General features: G+C 34.2%; 3 protein-coding genes across 3 annotated transcripts; 2 read left to right on the top strand and 1 right to left on the bottom strand.

Moving 5' to 3' along the window:
- The first annotated feature begins 57 nt into the window (after nt 1-57).
- LOC110673801 (uncharacterized) lies at nt 58-1930 on the top strand. The gene is made up of 3 exons (XM_021837002.2): nt 58-233; nt 328-393; nt 1647-1930. The coding sequence occupies exons 1-3, from the start codon at nt 186-188 to the stop codon at nt 1692-1694; spliced, it is 162 nt and encodes a 53-aa protein (XP_021692694.1). The 5' UTR covers nt 58-185; the 3' UTR covers nt 1695-1930.
- Nucleotides 1931-3244: 1314 nt separating this feature from the next.
- LOC110673781 (probable methyltransferase At1g29790) lies at nt 3245-5026 on the top strand. Its single transcript, XM_021836977.2, has one exon. It carries the CDS (start codon nt 3465-3467, stop codon nt 4725-4727), a length of 1263 nt encoding a protein of 420 aa, XP_021692669.2. The 5' UTR covers nt 3245-3464; the 3' UTR covers nt 4728-5026.
- A 1108-nt stretch (nt 5027-6134) lies between these two features.
- On the bottom strand, nt 6135-12771 carry LOC110673780 (auxin response factor 5). Its single transcript, XM_021836976.2, has 14 exons — nt 11810-12771; nt 11469-11581; nt 10500-10598; nt 10344-10400; nt 10054-10206; nt 9880-9964; nt 9533-9623; nt 9182-9346; nt 8966-9088; nt 8633-8708; nt 8360-8495; nt 7004-8286; nt 6587-6777; nt 6135-6508 (listed from the first exon to the last, which is right to left on the bottom strand). Exons 1-14 carry the CDS (start codon nt 11940-11942, stop codon nt 6367-6369), a joined length of 2847 nt encoding a protein of 948 aa, XP_021692668.2. The 5' UTR covers nt 11943-12771; the 3' UTR covers nt 6135-6366.
- Nucleotides 12772-16428: the final 3657 nt, after the last annotated feature.

The raw sequence follows: 16428 nt of genomic DNA, 5'->3' as shown, positions 1-16428 counted from the left end.
TTCTTTCAAAAAAGGACTCAAAGAAAAGAAAACGCACCGTTTTATGTTGTATGTTTAATGGGCCTAAAACGGTAAAACCTGAGGCGAGAAATCCCCAGTCCCCACTTATCAGGATTTTTCCGATCTAGTCCAAGGGTTTTCGCTTTCATTTGGAGGCATTGTGATCAGATTTTTCGGCCAATTGGATGGCGCCACCTCCAGGTCCTTACTCCGGCACCAGCACTCTCGCTCTGGTAACTATTCTTCTCGCTTTCTGCAATCCAATTCTCTCTTCTCTTTGATTCCCCATTTTTTTTATATATTTTTTTGTTCTGTTGGTCTGGTTAGGTGGCTCGGGCGTCGGCATTTAGTTTTGGTCTTGTTTATGGTAGTGTGAAGCTGAAGATTCTCAAGGTAATTCCCGACTGTTGATTGTTTAAAGCTGCTTTGTAAGTCAGATCTAATTCTGTGTTTTTCTTTAGTTTGTTGGATTTAATTGGATGTTATATAATCTGCGTTTTCTGTCGATTACCGTATTGTAAGCATAATTGTGTTGTGCATTTCCTTGGAATTGTTTTGTGTAATTGCTGTATAATCATGTGTATTCACCAGCAAATAGATATACCAGACGCAAGAATCAGTGTGGAAAATTGGATTCCAATCTATATTCACGTTGAAAAATAGGGTAATATGGTACTAAGTTTCAGTGACTTACTCTGAATCTATCAATACATCTAGCTATAATAACTGATCATTATTCAAAAGATAATCTGTGCAGTAAACTTGCTATTCTTGAGTTTGCATTTTTTTGTTTTTTTTTTTTTTTCTTAATAGATGAGAAGGACAGCTCGGTAGCAGATAATTGATCACTCAATATAATTGGAAAAGGAACATTGTGTGGCCACTAATTGGAGAATTAATTGATTTGGACCACTGTTAATATTGAAGCAAATTTGGTGTGCAACAGAAATGAATGGCGAAAAAGAATCCATATGATATTGTTGTGTTGTGGACTGCTGTTAATATAAGCTTTGGAGCTAGTTAGTGGCCTCGTGCAATTAGGTTAATGAGTCTCACTTAAATAACTTCACCTTTGATGGTGTTTATAGAAATTGCTCTATTGCTGACTTTTCCTTTTTCTCGGCCTCAATCTCTCTCTTTTATAGGAATTTCAAGCAGTTAATGTAAGTACTGTAATGTTCTACAATAGCTTAGTTGTTGAAATTTTGCATTCATTGTGAATAGAGGAAGGATATCATTGATGAACCAATATTGATAAGATGAATGATTATTTCTGTTCATGCTTATATTTGAGCTGATATGGAAGAGCAGGGAATGTTGAAACTCTCATTCATTGTTGTCCCATTAAGTTGCTAGATGATTTATAATTATATCTGTATGATATGATGTAAGTGACAAACTTTTTGGTTCTTATTGTCAAAGAATCTCAAGGCAATGCAGTTTCTTTTGCTTTAAGTAGATCTGTGTTTCAGGTTTATAATTTTATCATCCATGGTTCATGTTGGGCCTTTTGTTTCCAATATATTTGCACTTATCTTCTTTCTTTTCCATTTGGAGCATTTCTTGTCATGGTTAATGGGTATTCCATTGACAAATTTTGCCCTCAGTTTGTGAATGCTCATACTGAACTCAATTTCTTTTACCAGATGAAGGCAAAGTCGCATAAGAAGTCTGAAGCTAAGGCACATCACTGAGGAGCTGATATGCAGGTCTTGGGTTGAAATAAAAAGTCTTGCGTCTTTGGAATGGTTCCCATCATTTTAAGCATTTAGCAAAGGTGGTGCTTGTTTTAGGTATTGTGAACATTCTGAATTTTCTTTTCATTTTCAGAATCACTAAGAATGGTAGATTTGAGAATTTAATTTGTCGAAGAGCAATCATTTTGTGGATTATTGGGTACTCATATACCAATATCAGGCCTCTTACCATATATTCTTTTCTGAATGTCAAATGGATGCATAAAATGATCAATGCCTAACGTTCATGAAGAAGCACTTCTTCAGCAGTAACAGTCCTACGTGTTTGATTTCTTCAAAAAAATGGTCTATCCATCTAAACATGGTACAATTTATCATTACTTATAGGTTGAATGATTAAAATACCATTACCTTTACTTTTAATTTGAAGCAATAACTGACTCTCAAATTTTATTTTGTTAACAAAATAATCACTTCATTCGGATTTTATATTTAAATAATTATATATTTTATATTTAAAATAAAATATATGCCTATATTATGATTAAAATATAATAAATATAATTTTTTACTAATTATTGCTAATATATCGTGTTTTAAATTTTTAAGATTAATTATTTCAAAATATTTATATTTTATTAGAAATGTATTTCTTATCAATGTTTATAATTTACAAACGCATTAAATATGTATAAGTGTGGTAAAGTATATTTAAAATTAAATTAATTAAAATAGTATTAATATAGTTTTACATTATTTATAATAAAATTTTTCAGGTAAAAATGACATTGATTAAATTAATAAATTTCAAAATATGATAATTTTTTATATATATAATTTGTAAGAAAATTACTGGACTATATTTTAGACAATATATATATATATATATATATATATATATATATAATTTTATTTCAAGTTAATAAAGAATTTAATTTATAATTTTTATTACATTTTCAAAATTAGCTTAAAAAGAACCAGCTTGAATTACAACGTAATTTCAACTTCTACTGGTAGTGGTACGTATAAACGTAATATTATTGGCCAAAAGGGTAGGATCGTTTCTGATTAAAAAAAAAAAGGGTAGGGTCGTTCAGCTTGACCACAATATCAAATTCCCATTACCGAGGCTCTTTTTGTGGGCCGTTGACAGTCCATGGTGGGTCCAATTTCATTCTCCTGGCTAACACGTTTACGGGCCCAAATTCAATGTGAATAATCTTCCATTTTTAAGATTTTATTTATTGTAAAATTCAAGCCCTAAACCCTATTCGGCAATTCGCCTCAGCAACTGCATACGGATCTGACCTCTGAAGCCTACCAATGGTTATAGGGAAAATAATTTAAATCAATTATTATTATAATAAATTTTTAAAAGAATAAAAAATTTTTGTTTTAATTGTTAAATTACTTTAATTAAATTAAAATTGTTTTTAGATCAAAATTAAAATCATGAAAAATCGATTTACTCAGTGCGGTTCAAATCTCTTAAGCCATGAACAGAAATCCGCCCGTGACCACCCCTGCATATAAGGAACCGTATCAAGTGAAAGCCCAAGTCTGCATGTCTGCAACCGACAACTATTTCCTCAACTCTCTCACTCTGTCTTTCTCAAAGCTAGATTGGCCTGATCTCATCCTAATTGTACTCCAATAATCTCTTACTCTTAAGATATTTCCACTTGCTCCACTTCACAAATCTCAAGCTCCCTCAGTACCCCAACCCAAACCCCACTCTCTCTCTTTGTGAAGCGGAAGGCGGCCAAGATGGGATCAGTCTCGCTGAAAATAGGAGATGGAACTGCCAGATTCAAGAGAGCAACTGTGTGCTCCTCAGCAGTCAACATTCTTATGATCTTCTCTGTTATCTCCACTAATCTTTTTGCTCTCTATGCCTTCACATCCTCGCCCAAACATCATCAAAATCATATCTTTCACAATACCCACAAGAACATCTCTCTAATCTCTGAACAAGTCTCTCTAATCCTAAGAGAGATTGATTCTTCCCAAAAAAAACTTGCAAAGATGGAAAAGGAGCTCCTGGGCTACGAAACCATCGATATTTCAAGACCCAATATTGCAAATGAGCTCAAAATTTTTCTACAACATCACCAGCTGCCTCTTGGTAAAGATTCAAGAACTGGGATTACTGAAATGGTGGCATCTGTGGGGCATTCTTGTGAGAAATCTGCAGATTTGTTGTCTCAGTACATGACTTACAAGGTCTCTGGGCCTTGTCCTGATGACTGGAGCCTTGGCCAGAAGCTGATTTTGCGTGGATGCGAGCCTTTGCCTAGAAGGAGATGCTTTGCCAAGCCTGTTCCCAAGGTGGGTCTTTCTCCTTTTCCTATTTCTTTATGGAAGCCTGTTAGTGAAAAGATACTAACTTGGAGTGGTCTTGGTTGCAAGAATTTTGAGTGCTTAAATAAAAAGAAATTGAGTAGGGAATGTGTTGGTTGCTTTGATTTGGCTAATGGATATGAAAATCAAAAGTTTGTTAAGGCTAAAAGCAAGAGTGATTTTCTTATTGATGATGTGTTAGCTTTAGCAAGTGGAGGAATTAGAATAGGATTTGATATTGGTGGTGGGTCAGGCACCTTTGCTGCTAGAATGGCAGAGAGAAATGTGACTGTGATCACTAACACTCTGAACATTGATGCTCCATTTAGTGAATTCATTGCAGCAAGAGGGCTTTTCCCTTTGTACTTGAGCCTAGATCATAGGTTCCCTTTCTATGATAATGTCTTTGATTTGGTCCACGCATCTAGTGGACTGGATGTGGGGGGCAAACCTGAAAAATTGGAGTTCTTAATGTTTGACATTGATCGCATTTTGAGAGCTGGTGGATTGTTTTGGTTGGATAGCTTGTATTGCACTGATGAGGAGAAGAAGAGGACTTTAACTCGATTGATAGAGAGGTTTGGGTATAAAAAGCTGAAATGGGTTGTGGGAGAGAAGGCAGATGCAGCTAATTCAGGAAAATCTGATGTTTATTTGTCAGCAGTGCTGCAAAAGCCAGCAAGAGTGTGATGATTATGGTTTTCACAGGAAACTGCAAGAGGTAAGAATGTCACTCACATTTCTAGCTTTTTTGTCTACACAGAATTTGTGTGAGTTCATTGCCTCAAACGTCAACATTAATTTTGTTTCTAGGTGCAGTAAGTTCATCAATTGTTTCTTTTCTCAACTGCAAACAAGCAGTTGTGCAAAGTGATATATCTTTTGTGTAATTTACTAATTTAAGAGAACTTTGTCTTTTATTGTGTATTCTACTTGATTTTACTTATCCAAGCTGAAGTAAATGTTAGGAAATGGAAAAATTTAGTGTATTCTTGAATCTTTTGAACTGTGAGCGCCTGATATTTTCAGCACTTAAGCCTGCATTCTTTTTATCTCACATTCGATTGAAACAATGAATCTAGTTAGTACTAAAAAATTGCTGTATTGTTGGGTGTGATGACGCTAATATTGGATCATTTTCTCCAATCAACAATTCAACATTAGCAATATCTGACCTAGAAGCATTAAGCGAATTCATATAGCCAACCCCAGTTGAGTTGAGTTGAGTACTATCATGATTATCTAGATGGATTTCTTCATAAGAGTCCTGTAAATTACTAAATGTGTTAAAAGAATTAACAGAAATTGCCTGGAGATCTAAACCCAAACTTAGATCTAGCTGCAGGCCGACTCTTAAGTGAAATTGGATCAGTCAAATTGGAACTGAAACCAGTTCAAAATGAATTGATCAAAACTGGCATCGAACCAGACCAAAATTGGATTGAAACTGGCTGTTTCAATTTTGGGCAAACCAATCTCTCTCCCTCTGGCGAAGCAACTCAACCAGTGGTAACGAGTCTTGACTAGGAAGATATGCTTTACTTTAACTACATTCTAGTTTCGGGACTGACTCCATATTGTCTTGGAGTTGCTATAATGGGTGCTTCTCTTTTACAGAAGAGTATATAGAATATTATCGAGAAACGCTAACACTAGGAATAGATTTGGGTGCACGGGGACAGGTTGAGCATGTATAATGTTATCTGGAAACACTTGCACTGGTAAATATTTCTCTACCGCTACAACCATGGATGAAGGCTGATACATTATAAATCATCCGACCTATTAGATCAGTGAACACGTGTCCCTAAAGGGTCGCACTCCTAAAAACCACCCGAGTACCATACGAGCTTCATCTAAATACCCACAATATCACAAGTTATCAGGAGCTATCCAAATGGAACCTTGCTTGAAATTATGACATCTTGGGGTGAATGATATCCTTAGGCTTCATTTTCCTTCTTATATGACCAGACAACATGTTTTGAGGATGCATAGTGTTTGAAACATGTATATATAGTCAATAAAAGACAAACAAAATTAACCTTCACTAATTCCAAATAGTGAACTAAGGACTTGCATAACAGAACAGACCGCTTGATGGGAAGGATCTATAATAAGGTATCTCATAAATTAGTCAAGACATGAACAAATGTCATCTCATATTAATACATACATTTAAAGCCATCCTAACAGAGACTGGTTCCCACATCCCTAACCACTACCGTGGTATCATAACTCGGTAAGAGTTTATTGAGACGCGACCATTCGAAGAAGATGCCTCCACCCAGTAAAAGAAGAGTTACTTGGCCAAGGCCATTGTTCTATCTCAAGCGCGGCTGCCTTCTGTGATGGAAGAAGCAAGGCCCTGGATATTGGCATTGTTAAGAAGCTTCATTCCCTCCTCGCTCATCTGCTGAACTTCTGAGGGTGACAGAATCCTTATGCAACGGACGCAGCCAACAAACTCCCTACACAAACACGTGAAATGGGCTTTAAGAAATTGGCTCCATCTAACTATCCTCATAAAAAAAAATTGATAAACTCACTCCCAAGGATCATCTCCAATAAGTAGAACATCATTCTCATAGTCCACATACACCAGCTTCCACCCCGACTCTCTTGGATTGTTGAGCAGCCCCTCCAGTCCAAACATGCATTCAATTGCAGAACATAATTCTTCATAGTTTTTAAAACTTGAGACATCGATTGATCTCCCCACTGAGCCTGCTTTTTGAACCTATCAACCACAAACCATTTCATCACCTTAAACAATATTGATGAACTTATGATTAAATACAAGCGTTAAGTCCACAGGCTAATATGCGTGCACTACACTGTTGGTTCACATAACAATGCAACTCGAATCAAAATCCACATTGATTATGATTCCCAATAAATCCCAGTTCTCCCACTCCCCAAAAGACCCAAGAATAGCCACTTATTGCACGCTATAAGTTACATACCTTTGTATATGTTCGCACTCGTGGAGCAACTTGCTGCCATGAGTTATTCTGCATGTAATTGCCCTTCTCAAAATCTACATTGCTTGAAGACGTACCACCTGAGCTGTCTGGAAAGTCCTGCTGTGAGAAAGCTTGCGAGTCTGCCAGGCTTGCTGAAGTAATCTGAGACTGAAGATCCTGGCTCGAGCTAAAGTTGGCAACCAAACAATCTGAAGGATTTTGGAAATCATGCACCTTTGATGTACAGAATTCATCCAAAATAGCATTTGACACAGAAGGACCAATTACAGCACTCCCCCCATTGCCAACATCAATATTAAGAGAGCCATAAATACCACTTTGATTATTGCTCTCATCTGATAAATCTTTTCCTCCTCTTGAGTTAAGGCTACAGGGTTCTTGCTGAGCCGAAGGAATGAGTTGGCTTGCTGGGGATAAATATCTTAAATTGCTCAGCTGCTGATCCCACAAATCCTGATTCATTAAAGGTATAGAGGGGTTGATTGCATCTGAGAGAATAGCTGATTGTTCTTGCAACCCAAATATTGACAAAGACCCCGGTGATCCAAACACCCCAGGGAGAGGTGTGCAAGATGAAGGGTTTGATATCCATTCATAATCAGTATCTAGGAAAGGAAGTGAGCCATTTAGGGTATTAGAATCAGCTTGGAGCATGATAATATGCTGGGGGTGCAGAACAGGAGGTTCCAAGAGTGGCTGTGCAGGCCAGAGACTGCTTTGTGCATGCAATTGAGCCTGGTTCTGATTTTGAAACTGCAGCTGGTTATTGTAGTTCTGCAGATTTGTAGGACTTGAGGAGGATTTTTCCTCATTGCATTCTCCGATTGAGGTTACATGGCTTAACTGATCTGTAGAATGGTCAAGTTCGGATTTTAGCCTTTCTATACTAACTCCATCTGATGTTTGATTTTCAACATCGCAAGGGGGATGCAACTCCCCAGGTACATCCGATCGGTTGGAGCAGAACTGGGAATAATTTTGGTTTCCTACTGACATAACTACTGACTGGTTAAGCTGAGGCATCTGATTGACTATTCCCTGCATGGTCTTAACATCGTCTAAAGAAGGAACCTTGGCAGCAGAGACTTCTTGTTGAGCAGACTCACAGATCTGATGGTTAACTTCTTGAGGTTTCATTAGCATCTTAAATAATCGCTCAGAAGATAGGTTTGGAATTGAAGAATATGAAAAGTTCCCATTTCCATTTCCAGGAAGCCAGACAAGGGGTCTTTTTATCAAGTTCCCCCATTCAGTTTCCCCTCCTGGCACAACAAAAAGCTGTAATGAATATCCAACAAAATTTCCCACTAGAAAAAATAATTAGCATGAGCTTACCTATAAATCCTGAATGCAAAGGTCGTTTGAGACCAGAAGTCAGAGAAGGAAAAATGAAGAGACTTTCAGGAGTCTCAATTTCCCATGAGCTAACCCTATTCTGCTTATCAGAACACCCTGGCTCATCCCACTCTACCTGTTCATTAAACATACATAAGAAATCCAATTGGTAAGGCAACTGGCAGTTCCCTAGTTCTGTAGTATGTGAATTGATGACAACTTATCAAGAATCGTAAAATAACAAAATTCAGTCCACAACCAGCCCCTTTCTACCTGAAGATTTCGCCATTTGGAACCAGGCCATCTGAGTGGATCAAAGTCACTAATACCAACTATGGTGCCCATATATCTGCGGAAAGATTAGAAACCATTACAATACCAGCAAATGTCCAAAGATAACCATGCATTGTATCCAAAAACTGCTTTTGTCCTTGTTGTGGTTTACAAGAGTAAAATATGAATAGTTTGCTGCATTTGAACCATATGGCTATTTGGAAGGGGAAAAAAATACTATATGGTTGCTATTGTTGCCAAGAATTTTCAAAACTTCATTCACAATTGCTGCCTCAAAAGGATGTAGAAGAATGCAATAACTCGAAAAATTACCTGCGTTTGCCTGACTCCTCTGTTTCAAACATCATTCCAAACCTCATACCAACTGAAACTTGAGTCCCATACACAGATTTTCTGTATTTCGCTAAAGGAATGACAAACTCCGAGGGGCATGCCCTGTCAATGGTAGAAAGGATATATGACCGCTATTCAGAAACCTCCATAAGGGGTGTAAGGACAGTCATGTACTATAATGTATATCAAATAAACCTAGGATTGTAAAAAATGGTAAATGGGCTCCGATTGGCAGCAGCATGAGCTGCAGCAGCAAGGACACCAATATGCATGCTATCAGCAGATAGAACTGAAGATGGTAGTGTTGTTTGTTGACGATTTGCACGTCTAACGCCCACCAATAACTGTGATTTTTCATCCCTGGTAATTTTACAAGATAATAAGTTCAAATAGACAACTACAGTAAATTATGTGGTGCACAATGAGAATGCAATCTTGTGTTTATGAAACAAGAGCAATCACACAACACAAAAAAGTTTCTTATTGCTTTGTAAGTCAACCAAAGAAGGACGATTAGAGTTGTGCTATGAAAAGGATGCAAATTACCTGATAAACAGAACAGAATCGCCCGCTTTAAGCCGTTTTGAACCAACAAATACACTCCACCCAGTTGTAAGAAGGTGCCGCTTAGGTTGCCCTGCATAAAATTACACAAGTAGGATAATATTCCAGACAAGCTGTCAAATGCGGTGAGGAAAATAAAATTTAAAAAGATAAAAAAAAAAAAAAGGGAAAAAAATAGGCTATAAAAATCATACACTGTTCAATGCCAAAGGCTATTTGAAATTGACAAAGGAACATTCCCAGATTAAGCATTGAACAAACTGTCATATTTCTAAAAGTCTTCATGAAATAAATTGCTAAGTAGGAATAGAAATGGAAAGCTTCCTCACCGCGATATATATGGCGAAATGTCCAGGTACTATCATGCAAGTCTCTAACAACAAGTTCTTGAGTTGGTGGTTGCATAGTGTAATCCTGACAATTAATTAAACCATCAACTCTAAGGTAACAGCTTTTTTCCTCACCATAGCATGCAAATCTACTTAGAACAGATCAAAACTCACCAATGGGGGAAACAGCTTTTCTGCTGCCCTTCGTGGGACTGAGAATCCACCATGTGTGCTAGTATCACTGGCTGTCAAGGTTTTGCAGAAAAATTCACTTGGATGTTTATTGGGCTTTAGTCCAAAATCTGGTATGGGGAAGACATCCTTTTCCTACACAGAGGCATGCAAATTAATGGAAACATGTATTTTGTATCAACCATTTTTTCTCTTATTTTGTTACTTTTTGGCAGGATGAGGAAATGGAAGACAGATGAGAAGTTAGATAGGTATATAGTAGTCAAGCTTACAGAGTTCACTGGTTGAAGACTCATTTGAGCATAGATCTCGTCCGTATCTTTGTCTGCCTAAATTAAGGTAAAGTGGGTAAAATAATTGATTTTCTACCAAAACATAACTGTAGCATGCACATATGGAGAAGCCAATTAGGTAAAGAACTGGCATACATGTAGGGCAACATTGTGAACTTGGCAAAGCAACTGAGAAGGGAGATTTGGGTAGTTGGGAATTTGTGATGTTGCTGTTCTTTTAGTGGAAACTGCCACCTGCAAATGCAAATATAAGTTCATTAGTTCGATAAATTACAATGAAGTAATCAGCAAAAAGTCAACAAAGAAGATGCACATATCAATCTTCCTGTAGTCTCTGTTTCCAAAAGCTTCCAAGAGTATCAGAATAATATAGGATACAGCCCATAGTCGTCCCAGTAAATGTGAGTGAAAACTAGGTTGTTTCCCACGCTATTAGCTAAAGCAGGTAGGTCATAATACTTTAAAATCATATTTAATGCATTGCATTTAACGTCATTACATTGTTTATGTAACATCACTTATCAATGAATAAATATTGATGTGAAATCACATCATGAAATTTAATTTTTAGTTGCTTCAGGGGAAACAGCCCCGGCAACTAGCATAGAGGCAGTATTATTGGTGAAATATCAATTTCTAACACATACTGTAATTTTATCAACCTTAAAGATAACTATTAAAATGACAAACCACCAATAGAAACTGAACAAGCAAAAATAAATAATCAACTTATCCTAGATTTTTAGAATCAGCTTCAAAAGAGGACTGCTGCATCACAAAATGGCATTAATTCTGATTCTTGATTTTGTCTCACCATCTTTAAAAAACAGGTTACTTAAAAATAGGACTAAATGAGCAAATCTAGCTTTGACATAAAGGATCTCTGATAAAATTGACAAACCCAGTGATAAAAACATCAAAAATTTATGGTTTAAATACAGAAAAACTTTCTTCCTCCTAATTAAATTCATAGTGATCTGCTTCCACTCAAATTCTCACTTCAAGTACCATAATGCGCTAGCAAGTTACAAAAATGTACCATGGATACAATTGAAAAAGAAAACAGGTGAAGAAGGCTAAAGAGTTAATGAGAAAGATTTAAACCTGTTCGCTGTGTCCTTGAGGAAAATAATACACAAGACTTCCAACCTGAGGCAAGGAAACAAGTGGACCAGCACATGCGTACCACAGCTCCGAGTTTATAGACTTGCGAGTCCCTGCAATAAAGTAGGACAAACCCTGAACATGAACACACTCTTGAACTGCCTTTAGAGGACATATATGGTCGAAAGAGGGGCCGTCACTTTGTGCTTGTAGGTAGGCACCCAACCAGTAGCATGGTTAAAAGATTAAACCTTTACTAGATCATTCAACCCATGAGCGAAAAAAGCCAAACTTTTAGAACCACCAAAAGGAAATGAGGATTTTAGTAAAATAGAACTAACCAGAATGATCCTGAATTTCTTTTAACAACTTCATTTCCTCGAGCAGATTGGTCTGAACTCCACCAACCAAGCCTGCTGTTTTGATTTTCTCTTCAACAGAACCCATCATCATGTGCTTCTCTTTGAAATGCATACACTCACTACTCCAACCCAGTAGAACTGTGAAGAAAATCCCATCTTCACGTCTCTAATCCGAAACCCAAATTTGCAACTAAAAACACCTCCAGTCACCAATAAAAAAACTCCCCTTGAAATCATATACGTGTTTCTCCAATGTAAAAAAAGGAAAAGGATGATTGATTAAACCATGTCGTGGGAATCTGAGGGTGACCAAAAAAACTAATCCAATTGGACACAAAAGAGAAGCCTTCACCCTCCAGGGAGTCCAAAATCAAGAAACAAAACCTGCAAAAAGTTAAGTAGGAGATCTTTTTAAGGTGGGCCTTTTGACATAACAAGAATCAAAACGCATCATTTTGCATCAAAGCACGCGGAACGAAGCATGGGAGTGGGTCTTTCTCTCTCTCTCTCTCTCTCTCTCTCACTCTGTGGATGCCTGGGTTATTATCAAGTGCTTGTTTTTATCTCCTTAAAGAAGCGGACCTTTCAATGAACCACGTCTATCTATCATCATCACCTGTGTGATTCCCTCTTTTTTTATACTCATCCCTCAAAAGCTCCCTCCCTCTAGCTTTATCTGAAGCTGTACTAATGTCTATAGTGTGTATTTGCTTCAAAGTAGAAAGAGTGTGTAAGCTCTTATCCTGCGCACACTCTTTCTGTATATGGCGATTTCGTTGCAGCTTTAAACTGTTGAAAAAACAATTAAAGGGTAAAATACACACAATAAAGAAATGTTAAAAAAGCAGAGCTTATTCTATTACAACACGAAAACATTTCTCACATTACATAGAGAAACAAGATTAGAAAGAGAAAAAGAGAGAGAGAGAGAGAGAGAGACAGAGAGATTTTGGTTTAAAAAGGGGGGGGGGGGGGAGGCGAGGAATGTCAAGGTGGCGCATTTTAGCACGTGCATTTGGAGGACTTGCGGGAGATTCTCTCTCTAGCTATGCTCTTTGCTTTTTTGTTTTTTTTTTTTTAATTTTGGCTTTTTCTTTTTCTGAATCTTGTGCTTTTTGCTTAGCTTCTGATTTCAACTACTCTCTATTGCCGCTTCTTTTTTTTTTTCCCATGAAAAATTTACCATTTAATTTTTATATTTTAATAAAATTAATTATTTAATTTATATATTTAAAAAAATATTTACTTATTCTGATTGAACTGTTTAATATTTCTGTTAATTTATTATTAATTAATACAGTTAAAATTATTATTTATTTTAATAAAATTAATAAATTAATTTTTATATTTTACAAAACACATTAATTAATTTTTATAATTTAATTTAATTAATTATCTAATATTATTTTTTATATTTAAATTATTATAATTTTCTCTCTTTATTTCTCTCTTACTTTCATTTATTTCTCTTTTAATATATTTCTTCTCCTTTATATCCACATATTTTTTTTCTCTTATTTTATTTATATTTTCATCTTTTAATACAAATAATCAAGGTAATTATAAAAAAAAATTAATTAATTTTTCTAAATCTTTAAATAATTAAAAAAATTATTTTTAATAAATAAAATATAAAATTAATATTAAAAAATTAAATAAAAATACTTAAATAATTTTAAAAAATATAAATTCAGATATAATCTCTACATAATAAACTTTTCATTTTTATCATTTAAGAATATATTTTTAAAAATAATATATTTTTTAAAATATATAGTTCAATTAATTAATTTTATTAAAATAAATAAATTAAATAATAATATTTTTTAAATATAAAATTAAATAATTAATTTTTTAAAATAAATAAATTAAATAATAATTTAATAAGTATTAATTAATTAATAAAAAATCTGATAAATATATTAAATAGTTCAAAAAGAAAAATATAAATGTTTTTTTCAAAATGTGATAATCATGTAGTTCAATAAAATCGAATGTGGAGATTTAAAAAAAAAAAAAAAAAAAAGAGGGTCATCCCCTGCTTTTGCGTCTGATATAATTTGACCGATCGTCAGGCGTGCGGTTCACGACAAACCGGTGGGGGGAGGCGCACGCTAACTGTAAGTGTGAAGGACACGTTTCCATCTAAGATGTTCATCATTCCACGGCGCCGTTTCTTATTTTTACATTTTTTTTTTTGGCTTTGTAAATTTCCTTCCAAAAATATTTGCCTTGTTTATTAGGCTAGAAATGGAAAACTTTTTGTTTTCTGTGTATTTAGAAAATTTTACAAGAAGTGAAATTTTAAATTTATATTTTTCATATTACAAAATAGGAGGTATTTAATCTTAAATTTATTAATAATGTAAAATTTAAAAATATAGGAAAACGTCTGAAATGGCTATTGCCAGTGCACAATCGTATAGTTATGAACAAATTAGAGAAGCTTTGCTTTGCAGTGTGGGCCGAGCTAGTGTAGTTGGTTGGCACATCCCTAGAGAATAACGAGCACTGGTTAAAACCTGAGAAATACTCAATTGAATTGTCGTTTTGTGATCTGATACCACCACCAGATCACCTTCTTGCAGCCTGTTTTTTCCTTTGTTCGTTTATGTACAGGGGTTGGGAATTGGGATGTTGATTTTGGTTTAATTATCCGATTTTTAATTTCTCATAAGGTGATGATCATTGGTCACTAGACCTTGGTGAAATAATTTATGGATTCATGGTTTGAATTATCATGTGATAATTTCGCTATTTGCAAATTTTTTTTATCATAATAGTTTCATAGAAAATAGACTCGGTGTAAGAGTGTCCACGGTTTGATCCGAGACAATTGGAGTATAAATTGATGGTTTTAATGTATCCTTCCACGAGATCATGATTTAACTATAAGGTATTTCTTAATTTTAGTTTGATATCAATTCAATTTTAATTTAATTTATTTTTAATTAAATTTAATGGTTGAAATTTAAATCAAATGTTAATTAAATTTAACACAATCAGGATTCCGAACAGAACTGAAAAACAGTATCGATTCAATAGGAACTATATCAAATTGAATTTATTTTGGTATTTTGATTCGGTTCTTATTTTTTATTAAAAACCAAACCAAAGCCATATTAAAACAAAACTAAAACCGAATCAAGAACTAAATTTATACTCATATTTTTCTATGATTTTTTTTAGATATATTATATATTTTTAATATAATTATATATATTTATTATTATTATTATGAATTAAATATAATTTAATATTATATTTATTTTTTATTTTAAATATATTAAATTATTTTATAATTTTTAATTATATATATATATTATTTCATAATTATATTTATATCTTATATTTAAATATTACTTAATAAATAGTTAAAATATATATTACATAATATACTATTATATTATATAATATTATTAATTCTAAATTATATAAATACCTTATAACTAAAAATTATATAATTTAAAAATAATTAAAAATATATTATTAACATATTATAAATTAATAACTCAATTTAAAATTAAATATTAATTTTTTTAAATAATTATATAAATTATTTTTAAAAATTAAAAATCAAATTAAAATTATACTAAAATTAATTAAAATTAAAAAATAAAAAATCATACTAAATTAAAATTAAAATAATAAAAAATTTAACCAAAATCATATTAAAATTTTAATTCATTTCTAATTCCTAAATAGTAAAAATTAGCCTGTATTAGTGGGGCTTTGTTTAGTTTGATGGCTTTGAGACTTAAACTCGCCGCATTCAAAGTTTCTCAGCAATTATAATTCCCAGATGGACAGTGCTAATTCTTATAATCAAACACTGCTAGAATTTTTCCACGTGTCATCCATCCATTGATATACTTTCATAAGCGCCGCGTTTAGCTTAAGAAAAAACAAAAGCAAAATCTTTAGACATGTTTGACTTATAATTAAGGTTGGTTAATTACACCATAAAATCTCCATAATGAATGCAAATCCAATCCGTATCGTCGGAGGTGGTCCCACTTGGACTCCCAACCATTTCGCCTTCAAACAAGTGACATCACCGGCTGCAAAAGATAAAGCCTTATCATTGTCAAGGCGCAGCGGCGTGTTGAAAGTAGATGCGCGACTCCAGTCCCAGTCCACCCCACAAGCTGAACTTGGAGGACCCCACAATCTATTTTTGGTTTATTAAATTCTATACAAATTCAAATAAATTAAATTTTATATTTTTTTCTCATAAAATAAGTTTATTTTATTATTTTATATTAAATTATAATTATTTTTAAAAAAATGGGGTGAATGGATAAGGTGGCAGCGTACAGACTCTATAGAACAAAAAAACAAATGATTGAAATGATAATGAAAGGATTTCAGCTTTAATAGAGTTGAGGTAAGAAAGTAAAAAAACAGAAGCAGTAAATGAAGTGAACATAAAAAATGAGTTGTAAAAAAATAGATGGTGGGGATGGGTGGGGGTCCAGAGGTGATAACTGAGCAAGAAGGCTTGGTATGAGGGGAACAATGAAGCACAGAAAGATGTAGGGATGTAAGGAGACACAAGGGGTGAGAATGTTGCGACGAGAATCCAGTCCATTTTGTCT

This window comes from Hevea brasiliensis, chromosome 2 (genome assembly GCF_030052815.1).
Source record: "Hevea brasiliensis isolate MT/VB/25A 57/8 chromosome 2, ASM3005281v1, whole genome shotgun sequence".
Lineage (NCBI taxonomy): Eukaryota > Viridiplantae > Streptophyta > Magnoliopsida > Malpighiales > Euphorbiaceae > Hevea > Hevea brasiliensis.
This window is presented reverse-complemented; position numbering and strand designations above follow the sequence as displayed.

What these genes read in the sequence shown, in the direction of transcription:
- LOC110673801 (XM_021837002.2), top strand. Translation starts at nt 186, where the DNA reads ATGGCGCCACCTCCAGGTCCTTACTCCGGCACCAGCACTCTCGCTCTG. An exon ending in GCACCAGCACTCTCGCTCTG is followed by an intron (nt 234 to 327) that starts GTAACTATTCTT and finishes TGGTCTGGTTAG; the next exon opens with GTGGCTCGGGCGTCGGCATT. An exon ending in TGAAGCTGAAGATTCTCAAG is followed by an intron (nt 394 to 1,646) that starts GTAATTCCCGAC and finishes TTCTTTTACCAG; the next exon opens with ATGAAGGCAAAGTCGCATAA.
- LOC110673781 (XM_021836977.2), top strand. Translation starts at nt 3,465, where the DNA reads ATGGGATCAGTCTCGCTGAAAATAGGAGATGGAACTGCCAGATTCAAG.
- LOC110673780 (XM_021836976.2), bottom strand. Translation starts at nt 11,942, where the DNA reads ATGCATTTCAAAGAGAAGCACATGATGATGGGTTCTGTTGAAGAGAAA. An exon ending in ACCATTTTTTACAATCCTAG is followed by an intron (nt 9,089 to 9,181) that starts GTTTATTTGATA and finishes TACCATTGACAG; the next exon opens with GGCATGCCCCTCGGAGTTTG. An exon ending in GAGTGCGAACATATACAAAG is followed by an intron (nt 6,778 to 7,003) that starts GTATGTAACTTA and finishes TGTGGTTGATAG; the next exon opens with GTTCAAAAAGCAGGCTCAGT.